At 34.4% G+C, this 16,113-nt stretch overlaps 1 protein-coding gene across 1 annotated transcript in view; it reads left to right on the forward strand.

The window, feature by feature from the left end:
- The window catches only part of LOC128985638 (DNA-directed RNA polymerase III subunit RPC2-like), a 42,944-nt gene that overhangs the window by 12,536 nt on the left and 14,295 nt on the right, over positions 1-16,113 (forward strand). The window contains exons 8-13 of the mRNA XM_054405368.1: positions 4,245-4,430; positions 6,003-6,116; positions 8,523-8,723; positions 9,821-10,137; positions 10,448-10,548; positions 14,928-15,131. Coding sequence (XP_054261343.1) covers positions 4,245-4,430; positions 6,003-6,116; positions 8,523-8,723; positions 9,821-10,137; positions 10,448-10,548; positions 14,928-15,131 — 1,123 coding nt within the window. The remainder of the gene's footprint in view (positions 1-4,244; positions 4,431-6,002; positions 6,117-8,522; positions 8,724-9,820; positions 10,138-10,447; positions 10,549-14,927; positions 15,132-16,113) is intronic.

Raw genomic sequence — 16,113 nt, forward strand, 5'->3', positions numbered from 1 at the left:
TGGACTCTACTTTCACATTGCAAACTGTTTCTGCACAAGACGTACTACGACACATCTCCGAGCTGCGCGGTGGCTCAGCTCCGGGTCTGGACGAAGTTTCGGCTGATTTACTTAAACAAAACGCACTCGTAATTTACATTCCGCTGCTACACATAATTAATCTATCTCTACTGACTGGTATATTCCCGGCTCAATTCAAAACTGCAAAAGTAATTCCTTTATTTAAAACAGGTGATCCAAAAGACTGTAACAACTTTAGACCAATCTCATTGTTAAGCGTGTTTTCCAAGGTTTTAGAGCGTATTGTCAAGGAGCAGTTGGTGGAGTACCTTCATAATAACAATATATTATCTAATTCACAATTTGGGTTTAGAAAAGATAAAAACATCTCTGATGCACTTTTTGAAGTATGTAAATCTATAAATAACTCAATGGCTAATAACAATCGTTCTATGTTAATTTTCTTAGATTTAAAAAAAGCATTTGACTCAATTAACAGAAACTTGTTGATAGCAAAATTGGAACAGATCGGTGTCAGAGGCACTGCTCTCGCCTGGTTCAAAAACTATTTATCTGACAGACATCAAGTAGTTTCCATTTGTGGTGTGAATAGTGATGCAAATTTAATTGAGTATGGGGTTATTCAGGGAAGTACTCTGGGGCCTATACTTTTTCTAATATATATAAATAACATTTCAAAACTGAACCTGGATGGTGAACTATTTTTATTTGCTGACGACACATTAGTTTTGTTAAAGGGTCGTTCTTGGGAGGATGTCAGGTCTAAAGCTCTCCGTGACCTCTCACTTCTAAAAAAATGGCTAGATCAAAATGTGCTCTCACTTAATGTGAACAAGACTAAATTTCTTCCGATATCACTCAGTACAAGCACTGATTATAGTCTAGACAATTTGAAGATTCATTGTTGCGGCGACCATAACAGTATATCTTGTAATTGTGAATACATTGAAAAAGTAGATTATTACAACTATTTAGGTGTTTATTTTGACTACCGAATGAGGTGGTCAGAGCATGTAGATTTCTTAAAGAAAAAGATTCGTAAATACATATATGCTTTTAATCAACTGAGTGTCATTTTGGACGAGGAGGACGTAAAGAGAGCTTATTTCGCTTATGTACAATCCTTGATTTCATTTGGTATTATCTGCTGGGGAGCATGCTATCACACCACCTTGGAACCCTTGAATGTGGTCCAAAGATCAATTTTGAAAGTAGCTTTTAGAAAAAATAAAAGGTACTCCACTGATGCGCTATTCCGTGAGACGGGAGTATTACCAGTCAGACATATTTTCATTCAGTTTCTTCTTAGTCACACATTCAAAAACTCAAACACAATCCTTACAGCAGTCACACATCAACACTACACAAGATATTCACACAATGTTGGAATATCTGTCCCTCAGCTACATAAGTCAGTTCTAACTACCAACTGTTTTTATGTTGCTCAGATTCTATATCGAAATCTAATTCAAAAATATAATATTCAACACATTTTTAGTTTACCCTCAATACAGAAATTCAAAAAACAGATGCTTGTTTTACTGCACACGATTACCAATGAAGAGGCCGAAACTTTGATCAGACCTAACCTTACTTGACCCTGACTAAACAATCCTTGACCCTTCGACCCCCTCGCCCTCACAATGTCTCCTGTCTTAGATTGCACTGGCTTTGGTTGTCGTCGCCGACATTCTCTTATCCGCTAAACGATCAAGTTAAATTAACAAGGCTTAAAAACCTTCCCAATTTTAGTGTGTGCCCTCAATTTGCTTAGACTGATAACAGCCAGGCCTACGCACAGGCACCTGCCCATGTAGGCCTATCCCATAAGTAAGGCAAATTTTATTTTATTTTAGAAATATTGTACTGTTAGTTGTATAGCTACTCTCTGTTTTAGTTTATATTTTTGGGATAAATAAACGTTTTTCATTTCATTTTTTTTTTCATTTCATTTCATTTCATTTCATGTTCACCAATTTCTCTGTGATTCTTTTACCGATCAGTGTGGTTCCACCACCAAAATAACCAGGAGAGTTTCTATTTGGTACCTTATATATTATGTTTAAGTATAATATTAGTTTCGGTGAAAAATTCTGAAAACCTTAAATATTCAACATTTATTTTGTTTACATTTGTGCAGATTGTTTACATTTGTGCAGAGAAGGCAATAAATAATAATAACATTCCTACAGCTGTTAGTTGAAACCATTAAAAGAAGCTACAGACAATTCTTCATGAAACAGTTGCTTCATATTGATCAATAAACTATTTCTTGCCATGGAGCCTAAATTAATTACATTGAGAAAAATGCTTTTTGTTTTGGTTACTGTTGTATTAAGTCTGTTCTTCTAGTCATATGATTTATTTGTGTTTAAATATCTTTTGTTGACAGATGATTTTTGTAAACATGTTTTTGTAAACATTGGTTTAGTTTTGAAATAGAGTTTGTTGAAACAAGATGTGTGTTTAATATTCTTGTATTAGAAATAGAACAGTTACTATAGAAAATGTATTTTAACGTTTGACCTGATTTGTGTATACAGTAATTCTGTTTTTAGTATTGAATATTCTGACTTACAAAAACATATGTTTCAGTGAATAGCTGTATGATATCGACAAATAAAGGTGTATTGTGAAAACCAAAGCATTCGTAAAACAGGTCTAAATATAAATTAAATGCAATTATTCCTTACACGACCTAAGAAGTGTGACAGTGAATAATCGTCAATTGTCTTAAAAGTGTTAAATATTTTAATTACTAAACATGCATTTGCAGATGTGGAATGTTTATTAATATTCTCTACCCAGTTACTATTATCATATCAGTACTATTATGCCTGCTTCGGAAAGTCCTAGGGGAAGATGATTTGCAATTTCAACTAGGCTATATCTTGATCAAACAAAACCCCCTACATGACTTACACCACTTTTAGCTGAACCAATCTTTCATATAATATTTTCCAAAGGTACTATACATGTTAACGACCAATTTTCCACTTTTGAGAGATTGTTTAGTGCTGGTAGCTGAGGAATAACTTTCATATTGTTCCAAAAGGCTTGAGACATTACTGTATTTCTTTTTATAATGTAGAAGTACACCGATTGCAGGAAACGATGATGTCTGACATTTCAATGTATCTAGAAAAGACAATTAGTTTTTCATCAGGCCTAATGTAATGGACAACTCTTTCTTTCTTAAGGAATATCTAAAAATGTTTATTTTCATAACCAATGATTATGTAACCTCAACAGGTGACTCAAGCAGTTTTAAAATAATTATTGTTCTGTGGAACTTTTGATTGTTTCAAACAGTTTTGCTTATCAAAAAACCTCAAGTGATTGATATATAAAAAATTATACAGTCACTAAAAATCATGAAATAATTTCTTTTTGTAAAAAAATACAACCGACTTCGAACGCTCTAAAAAGAATCAAATAATTTCAATAAAGTAAACTTTTGTATTAGGCAAGCTCACGTATTTCAAGTCGGCGCGGCTCAAACTGCAAATATGATTGAAATTAAATATTGTGTGTGTATTTTGAAAATCAATAAATTGTAGCTGGATAACATAAATATATAAAAAACATACTGAACTGTTTTGTTTATATATTAAAGGACATATTTTCTTGTATTTTATGTTTACTTCAGAATAAATGCATTATAAAAATAACACACACAAATGTTCTATATGAATAGGAAAATAATTTAGTTTGATATTATGATAGGGAAAAGAAGCTAGTTTAGTATTAAAACGTTACTTTTCAGAGTTAGAAACATTTAAATGCGTTATAATCTTTTTAAAGATACTCGTTAATACCACTATAATGCCGATATCTGATTACGGTATTAAAATAACACTTAACGCATAACTATGAAAAACACAGGCAGATTAACACCTTTAGTTATAGATAGTCACCTGCAATATGGACACCCTCTTTCAATTTTGTATCAAAAATCATCATAGAGCCGCGCCGACTTAAAATACGTGAGCTTGCCTAATACAAAAGTTTACTTTATTGAAATTATTTCATTCTTTTTAGAGCGTTCGGAGTCGGTTGTATTTTTTTACAAAAAGAAATTATATCATGTTAGCATTGGAATTGCATGTCCACCTCTATCAATAGTTAAACATTAAGCATATAGAAAAAATGTCCTTGATAAATGTTTTTCCTGTTCATTGGTTAAAACAAGCAAAGGGTTTTCATATGAATATAATCAACAGGTGGAGAACTTTAACTTCAAGCTAAAAGCTATATACACGGCTCTGATGCTGCGAAGGGTAATTCAAGCGCAAGATGATGTGGAAGTGGTCGATGACCGAGACTACTACGGCAACAAACGCCTCGAGCTAGCTGGCTCACTGCTGTCACTCATGTTTGAAGACTGCTTCAAGAGGTTCAACTCAGAGGTGAGAAACGACCAATCACCTGTCAATACCACTGTATCTCACATAGTATACAACCTAGAATTATCATATTTGCCATGTATGGTATGGTATGGTGTATGGTATGTATATGTTGTTTATATGTATGGTGTAGATGTTCAATAAGAAGGGATTTGACAAGGGATTTGACAAAATTTGAAACATACAGGGGGTTAAGGGGGGGTAGCTATTTCCGGTGGAATTGGACTATGTTTAAGCCTACAAATTCAAATTGAAAACATCTTTATTTTCCGTACATGTACATGGGTACAAAATAGTGTCAATGTCACAACATTTGTAGATGACTCAGTTTTTTTGTCATCAAATCAGGATCCTATTTTGGCATCGTCAAACTTACAGGCTGCATTAGACGACTTGTCTCAGTGGCTACAAAATTGGAAAATTAAAGTTAACAAAACAAAATCCATTCAAGTTACCTTTACCATGACAACAAGAACTTGCGCCTCAGTAACGTTGAATAATGTCATGCTTCCACAATCCAACGAAGTTAAGTACTTTGTTATACATCTTGACAGAAGACTTGCATGGCGTTTTCACATTTGAAACAAAAGACGTTATTTAAATTTGAAAGCAAACAAACTAAATTGGCTTATCGGCTCGCCTATCGGTCAAAATTCAAAATTATTCTAGTCCTTTTTTTAATCTTCTGTTTTTCTTGTTTAATTTCTGAACTTATTCATGATTTCTTTGTGTAATACACATTTCGATAAGTTTGTTTTCAAAGCATAAATTAAAGTAATAATCAACTTTTTGTGAAAAATTTGTATTTTTCTATGATTTTCTATGATTATGCTTACCGGTATATCATAATCATACCTTTATATTTTGGTCTGTACAAGTTGAATTAACGCTTGGATCTTAAATATGATGGAAAATTGTTTTTGCAGAATTAAATCATCCACAACTTTTGTATTTAAAGTTCTTTCTATTGCCAACGATTTTAGAATAAAATCAGTTTAAAGTCAAACAAAACTGTGAAAATTGACTTTATCCTCATGTTTGCCCCTTAAAACAAGGCAGTTCACATTAAACCACAATTACCAAACTCTGTATTTCATTAGAGCAGCTTATTTTGTAACATAAAAATACATAAATTTGTAAAAAGTGGTTAAAAACATATTGTACAAGTGCTTAAAGTACACACTTGATTAAATTTTAGGAGTTATTGATCATGCTATTTATTCTGAAATAGGTGCCAGATAAAACCCGTACCGCAAAAAATTATAAATTTTCTATTCTAAAACTTTATTTCAGGGTTAGTTGTTACCATTAGCCGAACTGTTGTAAAATTTTTTGTAAAACGGTAATAATTTTTTTTAAAAACTGATGTTAATAAAGTGTTATATAAATTGTTATAATACAGTAGTTCCAAAAAAGGCATGATAAATGCATTTTTTCATTAAGTTACGGTGCTGTTTTATGAGTGCTTTCAAAATGAGTATTTGATTAGATAGGCTATTGTCGTCTATATAGACATAGCTTAATCAAACTATCAACTTGACTTAATAATGTAAATAAAAAATATTGTAATTACAGTTGAAAGCAATCGCAGACAAGAACATTCCCAAGATCAAGGCAGCACAGTTTGATATTGTCAAGCATATGAGGCAAGATCTGATCACTAATGCACTGGTGTATGCAATATCAACTGTAAGTATCAATGTTTTACAGGTAAGGTTATAGAGGTAAGGAGGGATTCTTAAGTCACACAACACATCAATGTATTCTTTTTTAGTTATTTTTTTGTGGTTGAAAGAACATTTATGTTATTAATGGGAGTGTTTGAACATTTTTCATCAAGTTTTAAAAAAATACCACCACCTGCAGGGTAAATGAATTTTCATTTACCGAGCTGGGTTTTCACTCAAATATTCCCCTAAAATAATCAGATTTAATTCCTATTTAAATTATGTAAACTAGGTGAAACCCGTCGAAATCGACGGTTGGGGGCCTCCTCGTTTATATGGTCGTGTGGCTTCATTGGCAACAAATAATGCAAATCAAATAGCAATATGGTATTTCCAAAGAGAAAAAGATACTGTAAATTGGCTGTTACGTAAATATTGACACTTACATGCATTGTTAATCAACTTATAAAGGATAATGTGATTTAGTTTAAAAGAAATATGACCTTTCTGTTATGACAGTAGCTGCTTAAATAGTTATTTACTCTTCCAGCCAAAATATCGTGTTACTTTCAATGATGTTACCAACCCAGTGGGCCACGGTCCGTAATATAGGCCACTGCAAATAATGTGTCAAGATAGGTACCATTTTAGGCAAGGTTTTTGTGTTTGGATGTTATTAGACACGATAAGAGTACACTGAACTTCTTCTGCAGATGAATAACTGATGGAGAAATATAAGCCGATTCATAAATTAATGTCACAATGCGAGTTTGAGCATTTTGTAACTATATGAGAAAGTGACATAGTATTTTTTAGACTGCTGCTCAGTGCACTTTAAGAATATGTTTTTAGAGATAAATTAAATTATTTTTGTTGCTGAGTAGCGCTAGTAAAAATGCACAACACTTTTTTGTTAGCCTAATAACATTCAAAGGCTCTCTAAGAGTTCAAGAAAATAACATTGCAAATACCTCTCAATAAATGTGTGTTGTTTAAAATACAATTTAAAAATGAACAGCTGTTTCATTAAAAAGTATTATCCACATGGCCAAAATGTAAACAAATCGGTGGAGGGATCTTTAAAGGCTTCTGCGACAGAGCCCTAAGGGAATTTACTTAGTTTTTCTTTTGATAAATCATCTACAGACCAAGACCTTTCTTTGGACACCTCTACCAAGTTTCTCCGCCCAACCGTTCTCTCAAATTAGTGGAGACAAAGTTTCCAATAAATATTTAAGATTCCCCCATGTTAATCTTATGGGAGAAAACCCAACTTTGATGGAAGATCCTGTCCAAACTAATAAAGATTTCAAAAAACAAAAAAAACTTTGCAAAACTACAGATCAGGGCCATTGTTTTGACACTTTAATCGTCAAAATCGGTCCAAAAATGAGGGAGGAGTTCTGTTCACAAAAATCGGCTTAGCGTATTATATATATAGATTGTAATGTAATGAGTACTTAGATTTGCTGCTACAGGGAAGGTAATAACATTGACTATTGGATAGTCAAAGATAATAAGCTGTGAATTTATTGAAATGAGATTAATAAGCTGAGCTGTAAAGCTAAGTATGGAATAAACAAATGTGCCAAATTTGATTAAAATATATCCATAAACAAGCAAACCACCACAGTTTACTTATTCTCCATAACAGTAACATAAGAATTTTGAATTTACACATTATAGAATTTTCTTCATAACTGTTATAAGACAACAACGCTTAACTAAATTAATTTTTGTATGTTCTACAAAATAGTTGGGGAAGAAATTGCAACATTTTTTTATGTTTTGGATGTCAAAAATGGGAAAACCAATTTTTACCCCATGAGAGGGCTCATTAAAACCCAGTTCCCATAGCCCGATCAGATCATGCTGGTTCGCAAACTCGTTTAAATAAATGTAGACACTTTTGTACTAAATTAAATTAAATTTGTAAAATTTTTGCTTGAGTTATTGTGCTAACGGACACACACACACACACACACATATTAATTCAAACGGATGGTGTTTTTAGCCTCAAAAAAAAAAACAAAAAAAATTGGTCCTAAGTCTAGGTCTTGGTGTGAGACCTACGGTGATAACTTATTCCCTATGAGAAATTCACGAAAAAACAATATACCAAAACATAAACTGAATTGTATTTTTCTACCCTCCATCACCATGGTTTTCTTTCAGGATTTCAATTCTGGTTTTGACTATGCAGATCCCTGTGTGGGTTTTCTTTTGTGATTCCTCACCCTTAGCTTTGTTTGTTTGCTAATCTTGTTATTTTTTAAGTACTGTCTCATCTGAGGGCGAGATCAGATTTCAGATCCCAACGCTATAGAATCTTATTTTTTCACCGTGATAGAAAATGTTGGCAATAACTCCTCAAATAACATATAAAATTATGTAAAGAGTAGAAAGTACTGATTGTGAACATATCTAGGGTAACTGGACCATAAAGAGATTCAAGATGGAGAGGCAGGGAGTGACACAGGTGTTGTCTCGTCTGTCCTACATCTCCGCCCTGGGGATGATGACCAGGGTCAACTCTCAGTTTGAAAAGACAAGGAAGGTGTCGGGGCCGAGGTCTCTGCAGCCGTCCCAGTGGGGAATGTTGTGCCCTTCAGACACCCCTGAGGGTGAGGTGAGTACTGGGGAAGGAGAAAGCTTAGTCGTGTACAAAGTGTAGCAAAAGTTTAATTTTAATGGTACTTATGTACAGTAGAAGTTTTTCCTGAAACAGTATCAAGGGTGGGTGATGTTGATTCTGTTATATTTGAGACTTTAGAAACTTATATTTATTACAACTATTCAACAACTACTTCACTTACTTATTAGTTTTTACGTAAAGGTTTGTGTTAAGATAGCAGGATTATGTAAATAGGAAAGATTCCACTCTTGTACCAAAAATACTTTACAGTAGTATGCTACTCTGCAAGACCGGGAAGTTGGTGTTTAAAAGCATGAATGTTCCTGTGTGAGGCTGAACAAGGGATTTTGTACGAGTAGTGCAAACACTTTCCCAGATGAGTCTTGTACACGCTATTTTTATTTTAACACAAACAGTATTTTCAACGGTTTTAAAAAGTTGACGTTTCCAATATTTCCAATAAGAAGTTGTGTTAGGATAGCAGACTTTACTTGATCTAGAGTCCATAGTACACATTAACCTATAGAACACTAAAATTATAATTTTTCACTGTGACTGACTGCAAACAAGGTTTGAGTTGGGAAGAGGGATTCATGAAGGTATAATTTTTATCCTTCCATTGTTGAAAACCATCCTTACTTTTTACTCAAGCCAACATTAATTTAAATTTGTACAACCATGTTTTTACTGAAGTTTAAAATTATAATTGTGCAGTTTGTATTTACTTTATTATTTTATTCATTCTCCTTGTTCAGGTTTGGATGTTTAGTCCACAGTCTTTTAGCACTGCTGTATAGAATTTAAACAGTTTTCACCTTTCTTGTTCCTTCTCACCCTATCAAGTACAGTTCGGCCTCTCAGTCAGAGTTTGTAAATTCAACTTGACAATCCCAGGAGTAGTCTGCAAATGTAATCATCTTATGTAAAAAAATTAAATTCAATAAACTAATTTGAATCAAATATTGACTGTGGACTCAGCATGGCCAAAAAGTGTGCCAGGAGCTCAAAAACCCTGTGGAACATTAAATAGCTCAATGACCCACTACCCACTACAAACTGGGCATACCTAATGACTCTATCTTTATGTTTAGGCATGTGGACTTGTGAAAAACCTTGCTCTAATGACACACATCACGACAGAGCTTGAGGAGGGCCCAATTGCAAAGGTGTTGTATAACATCGGTGTGGAACACATCAGTCTTCTCAACGGTGAGGAGATGTATGCTCCTGGCATCTACCTAGTCATTCTCAATGGTAACATCCTGGGAGTGACTGGTAACTACCGCAGGGTTGTGAGGGTGTTCCGTCTGTTGCGGAGGTGTGGAAGAGTCAATGGGTTTGTCTCCATCTATCCGCAACACAAGCACAGATGTATCTACATATCCTGTGATGGAGGCCGACTGTGTAGGTAGGATCATTATGCACTGACTGAAGACTTTGAGAACAACAGGAGTATTTTGTTTTAATGATTCGATACTGTTAATCAATGGTGTTTTTGAAAACCTTTTTTATTGTTTAGTAGATGGGCTATATGACTAGCTTTTAGCTGGAATAGTTTTCCAAAACTCTTTGCATACAAATGCTATGTATTATTTTTCTAATTTCAATTTTCTATTACATTGGATCCAAAATAAATTCAAGTTAGTAATTTTTCCCCATTATTTTACCCTGAAGGAAGATATTTATTTTCATCGGTTATATATTTGATTTATTTTCAGGCCGTATATTATAGTGGAGAAAGGAGAATCCCTAGTCAAGCAGCATCATTTAGATGAGCTAAACCAAGGAGTTAGAATATTTCAAGACTTCATTTTCGATGGTATGATTTCTATTACTTGACATAACATGACCAAAACTGTTTGTAGACATAGCACAAAACAATCTTCTTAACCACTGTTTTTATAAAGCTCTCTATAAAAGCTTTGATTTAAAATATTCAATACTTTTTAATTTTCAAATTCTTAATCTTTCATAAATTTACACAGTTTTAATTAATGAAATCGTTGAGTGTAAAAAATATGACAATTAAAGAAACGGAAAGTAAATAAAAGAAACGTCTTATAACACTTAAAACATATATTTACGCTTATACTGTTACTCACAAGACGGTAAATATACAAAAAAGGTGGTAAGTGGTGATCGATTTCGATTGGACACTCCAATCATCATCAGACCCAATAGGCGAATGACAAGAATCTTGAATGGCGTCCCTACTTATACCCTATTGGCTACCGGAAGCACCGGCCAATACATTTTTATAAGTGCAACTGGAATCAAAATGTATTTGTTCATTAATCAACTTATTTCTATCTTTACATTTTTCCTTATAAATATACAATTCTTCCCAAGCATTCATTACATATCCTTTCTTACAATTCTTTAAAATATCTAGACTATCCTCCATTTTTCCTAGTGAGTGCCCATTTTGTAACAGGTGTTGTGCGACATTTGATCTTTCCGGTTTGTTGTTCCTCCATGCAGATATGTGGTTTTTGAAGCGGTTAACGAAGTTCACAGTCTGTCCAATGTAGAAGCTATCACAATCGTCACAATTGATTTTATATATGCCTGAAGTGTCGAATTTGTTACAATCTTCTATTTTTGGATGCAGTATTTTACTCATGGTGTTCTGAGTCCTGTAGGCTATTGAAACTCCGTATTTCTTGAATCTGTTAGCAGTCCTTTGTGTTGTAGTCCCCGTGTAGCTAAATGTGATATATCTAGTGTTTTCCTCTTTTATCTCTTCTAATGTTGTTCTGCTGTGTAGTGTATTCTGTCTATCGATTTTCCTCCTCGTCTTCCTTGCGATGTCCTCTATCGTCTTGGTCCGAAATCCATTCACTTGAGCGATCTTCTTAATGGTGTCCAGTTCTTTTTTCCTATTGGTTTGGCTAAGTGGGATCTTATAGGCTCGGTACAGCATAGATCTAAAGGGTGCGGTCTTGTGGATTGTCGGATGGATAGACTTGTTGTTGATTGTAGTGTCCGTTTGCGTAGGTTTCCTGTAGATGTCAAACTCTATCTTGCTGTCTTTTCTCTCTAATGTGAGGTCCAGGAATTTGATCTTTTTGTTTTCTTCAAACTCGTTAGTAAAGGTGAGGTTTGGGTGGTGGTTGTTTAGTGTCTGCATCATCGTTTCGTGCTCCTGCTCCTGGGCTTGTCTGAAGATAACAAGAATGTCGTCTACATATCTAACATACAGTTTTACATCATGATTTTTTCTTAAATTCGTTAACATTTCTTTTTCCTGATGCTGTAAAAATATTTCTGACAAAATTGCCGAAAGTGGACTTCCCATAGCTAAACCATCTGTTTGTTCGTAAAATCTATTGTTAAATCTAAAATAATTTTGCTTCAAAACAGTCACAAGTAATTTTACAATCTGATTGACATATTCATCGTCTAAACTATTCTGTAAAAGCCTACATTTAACAAGATCTACAGTTTCGGATACAGGTATGTTTGTGTACAGATTTGCGATATCAAATGAGACTAGCCTACTATTCGAATCTATATCTATGTTCTTGACACGTTCAACAAATTCATAACTATTCTTTACATTGTATACATATTCTAATTCTAAATCATTGCTGAGCTTACTTGCTAACAATTTTGAAACATTGTAGGTAGGAGCACATTTAAAGTTAACTAATGGTCTGATGGGTACATTCTTCTTGTGTATTTTTGGGATCCCTTTCATCACGGGCGCTTTAGAATTTAGGATGTTCATCTTCTGTCGACATTCTTCGGGAATCACTCTGGTGCATCTCTTCACGACGTCGGACAGCTCTCTTTGGTACTTCTGCGTTGGATCCTTTTTCAGCTCTTTGAAGTTATTTTCTTTGATGAAATCTTCCGTCTTCTTTATATATTCAGTGTTCAAAGAAAATAACTTCAAAGAGCTGAAAAAGGATCCAACGCAGAAGTACCAAAGAGAGCTGTCCGACGTCGTGAAGAGATGCACCAGAGTGATTCCGTGTCAAGAACATAGATATAGATTCGAATAGTAGGCTAGTCTCATTTGATATCGCAAATCTGTACACAAACATACCTGTATCCGAAACTGTAGATCTTGTTAAATGTAGGCTTTTACAGAATAGTTTAGACGATGAATATGTCAATCAGATTGTAAAATTACTTGTGACTGTTTTGAAGCAAAATTATTTTAGATTTAACAATAGATTTTACGAACAAACAGATGGTTTAGCTATGGGAAGTCCACTTTCGGCAATTTTGTCAGAAATATTTTTACAGCATCAGGAAAAAGAAATGTTAACGAATTTAAGAAAAAATCATGATGTAAAACTGTATGTTAGATATGTAGACGACATTCTTGTTATCTTCAGACAAGCCCAGGAGCAGGAGCACGAAACGATGATGCAGACACTAAACAACCACCACCCGAACCTCACCTTTACTAACGAGTTTGAAGAAAACAAAAAGATCAAATTCCTGGACCTCACATTAGAGAGAAAAGACAGCAAGATAGAGTTTGACATCTACAGGAAACCTACGCAAACGGACACTACAATCAACAACAAGTCTATCCATCCGACAATCCACAAGACCGCAGCCTTTAGATCTATGCTGTACCGAGCCTATAAGATCCCACTTAGCCAAACCAATAGGAAAAAAGAACTGGACACCATTAAGAAGATCGCTCAAGTGAATGGATTTCGGACCAAGACGATAGAGGACATCGCAAGGAAGACGAGGAGGAAAATCGATAGACAGAATACACTACACAGCAGAACAACATTAGAAGAGATAAAAGAGGAAAACACTAGATATATCACATTTAGCTACACGGGGACTACAACACAAAGGACTGCTAACAGATTTAAGAAATACGGAGTTTCAATAGCCTACAGGACTCAGAACACCATGAGTAAAATACTGCATCCAAAAATAGAAGATTGTAACAAATTCGACACTTCAGGCATATATAAAATCAATTGTGACGATTGTGATAGCTTCTACATTGGACAGACTGTGAACTTTGTTAACCGCTTCAAAAACCACATATCTGCATGGAGGAACAACAAACCAGAAAGATCAAATGTCGCACAACACCTGTTACAAAATGGGCACTCACTAGGAAAAATGGAGGATAGTCTAGATATTTTAAAGAATTGTAAGAAAGGATATGTAATGAATGCTTGGGAAGAATTGTATATTTATAAGGAAAAATGTAAAGATAGAAATAAGTTGATTAATGAACAAATACATTTTGATTCCAGTTGCACTTATAAAAATGTATTGGCCGGTGCTTCCGGTAGCCAATAGGGTATAAGTAGGGACGCCATTCAAGATTCTTGTCATTCGCCTATTGGGTCTGATGATGATTGGAGTGTCCAATCGAAATCGATCACCACTTACCACCTTTTTTGTATATTTACCGTCTTGTGAGTAACAGTATAAGCGTAAATATATGTTTTAAGTGTTATAAGACGTTTCTTTTATTTACTTTCTGTAAATTTAATAACACGTACAATGCTGATCAAGAAGTTATTTAATTAAAGAAAAGAATGTACTTAAAAGAGCTTTATTCTTGCTTAGGATTATTATGTACAAGGATAGGAATCAGCTAGCTTACCTGGTAGACAGAGTCCAGATTAGCCTTGATTACACATTAAACACATGAGACAACACAGAAAAACTTAATATTTCGTCCCAGTTAGGGACTTCATCAGAAGGGAGAAGAAAGAAAACTGGCAGTTAAAGTTCAAATTCAAAAGTTCCACAAGTGTTGCCAACTGTTGTTTAAAATGAGATGAACATTTCTGTTGTTATGTACATCTTTAAACACATACACTCATATATACACATGGTAGGTTGATTATTAAAAAAATGTGAAGCTAACTGAGGGAAAGGTTGGGTGAATTATCTGATGTTAAGGTTATGAGTGTTTCAGTAATGTATTGGTAGGCTAGTTCCCACCTTGCACTAGTCTTTGGGGAGGGATTTGATGGCTTTTGTGGTGAAACATGTATCAAAATCTATGTTGTGGTTTACTGCATGTATTGCAACGGGCTTGTATTTGTTTGTTTTAACATTCTTGTATTTGTTTTAAGATCTTGCTTACACACCTGACCGTGTAGTTTAAGGCAATAAAGATTGTAGGATGAGGTGTTTACTGACTAAGATCGGTTAAACCAGAACGATTTCAAGCGATTTATCTATGATTTGTCTGCACAGGATTGATAGAGTACCTAGATGTGAACGAGGAGAACGACTCGATGATTGCTCTGGATGAAGAGAATATAGTACCAGAGCAGACGACACACCTGGAGATAGCAGCTTTCACGTTGTTGGGAGTATGTGCTGGACTGGTGCCTTACCCCCACCACAACCAGAGTCCTAGGAACACCTACCAGTGTGCCATGGGAAAACAGGCTATGGGTAAGTCCTTAAATATGTCCCAGAAATCATCTTTGAATTGTTGAAGATACACAATAGACAATGTCAGTTTTCGACTCTAGTTCAATGAAGATGCCTTCCAGTTCAATGAAATTAAATAAAAAAATCCTTTAATTCACCTTCTAAAAAAACCCCCTCTTACAATACAGTTAGCTCTCCTATCATCTACCAGGACACATCAGAAACACTTACTTAGAAAACTTGCTTACTGTCACTCCCATGACCATTTATATTATAGAAGGTAAAGTTAATCTCAGCTAACTGCCTCCACTTCCTCTGATTTCATGCCTATGTTTCCAAGGCATATCCCCAACTACTTTATCTTACGAATTCTTCGAAGGGCGTCCAAAAAAGAGATCATCCATATTTATTTTACTAGCTTTTCTCCTTTATTATCAGCAAATTTCATCCCTAGATCTTGCTTCATCAACCACATCTAGTTCTTGAAACAGATCCATCAGTTGATTATGCTTCATTCTACATACTCAATTTTATATTGTGGGACAATTATTTTTCCAAGTACTTTTGACTTTACCGAAAAATACAGCAATACACTTCTTTCACACTATACAATTGTTTTGTCTGCTTAAGGGAGGTCTTCCAATATGAACAGTCTTGCAATACATACCTCCTTAAGATTTGTGCCTTCCTCCTGTCGCAGTATGTAACTACCTGGCCTTCCTACTTGGTTGTTATTAATTCAACGATGTCAGATCTTTGTTATAGACTAGAGTTTGGAAAATATCTTATTTTCTCTGGTATACCATACTCCAACATAATTTACTTGAAAAAATACTATACTTTAATTCAATAATACTTTTATCTGAAATGGCGACCATACAAAAGTAGGTATTTTAAGCCAAGTATGATAATAAGGTGTCTGAATATTTCTTAAATCCAACAATTTTTTTATTTTACCTATACTTATTACTAGTTAAGGATGTGAAAATATTTGTATCCTCTG

Source organism: Macrosteles quadrilineatus, unplaced genomic scaffold (assembly GCF_028750875.1).
Source record: "Macrosteles quadrilineatus isolate MER2022 unplaced genomic scaffold, UCM_ALF_1.0 Scaffold_2__2_contigs__length_208266976, whole genome shotgun sequence".
Taxonomy (NCBI): domain Eukaryota; kingdom Metazoa; phylum Arthropoda; class Insecta; order Hemiptera; family Cicadellidae; genus Macrosteles; species Macrosteles quadrilineatus.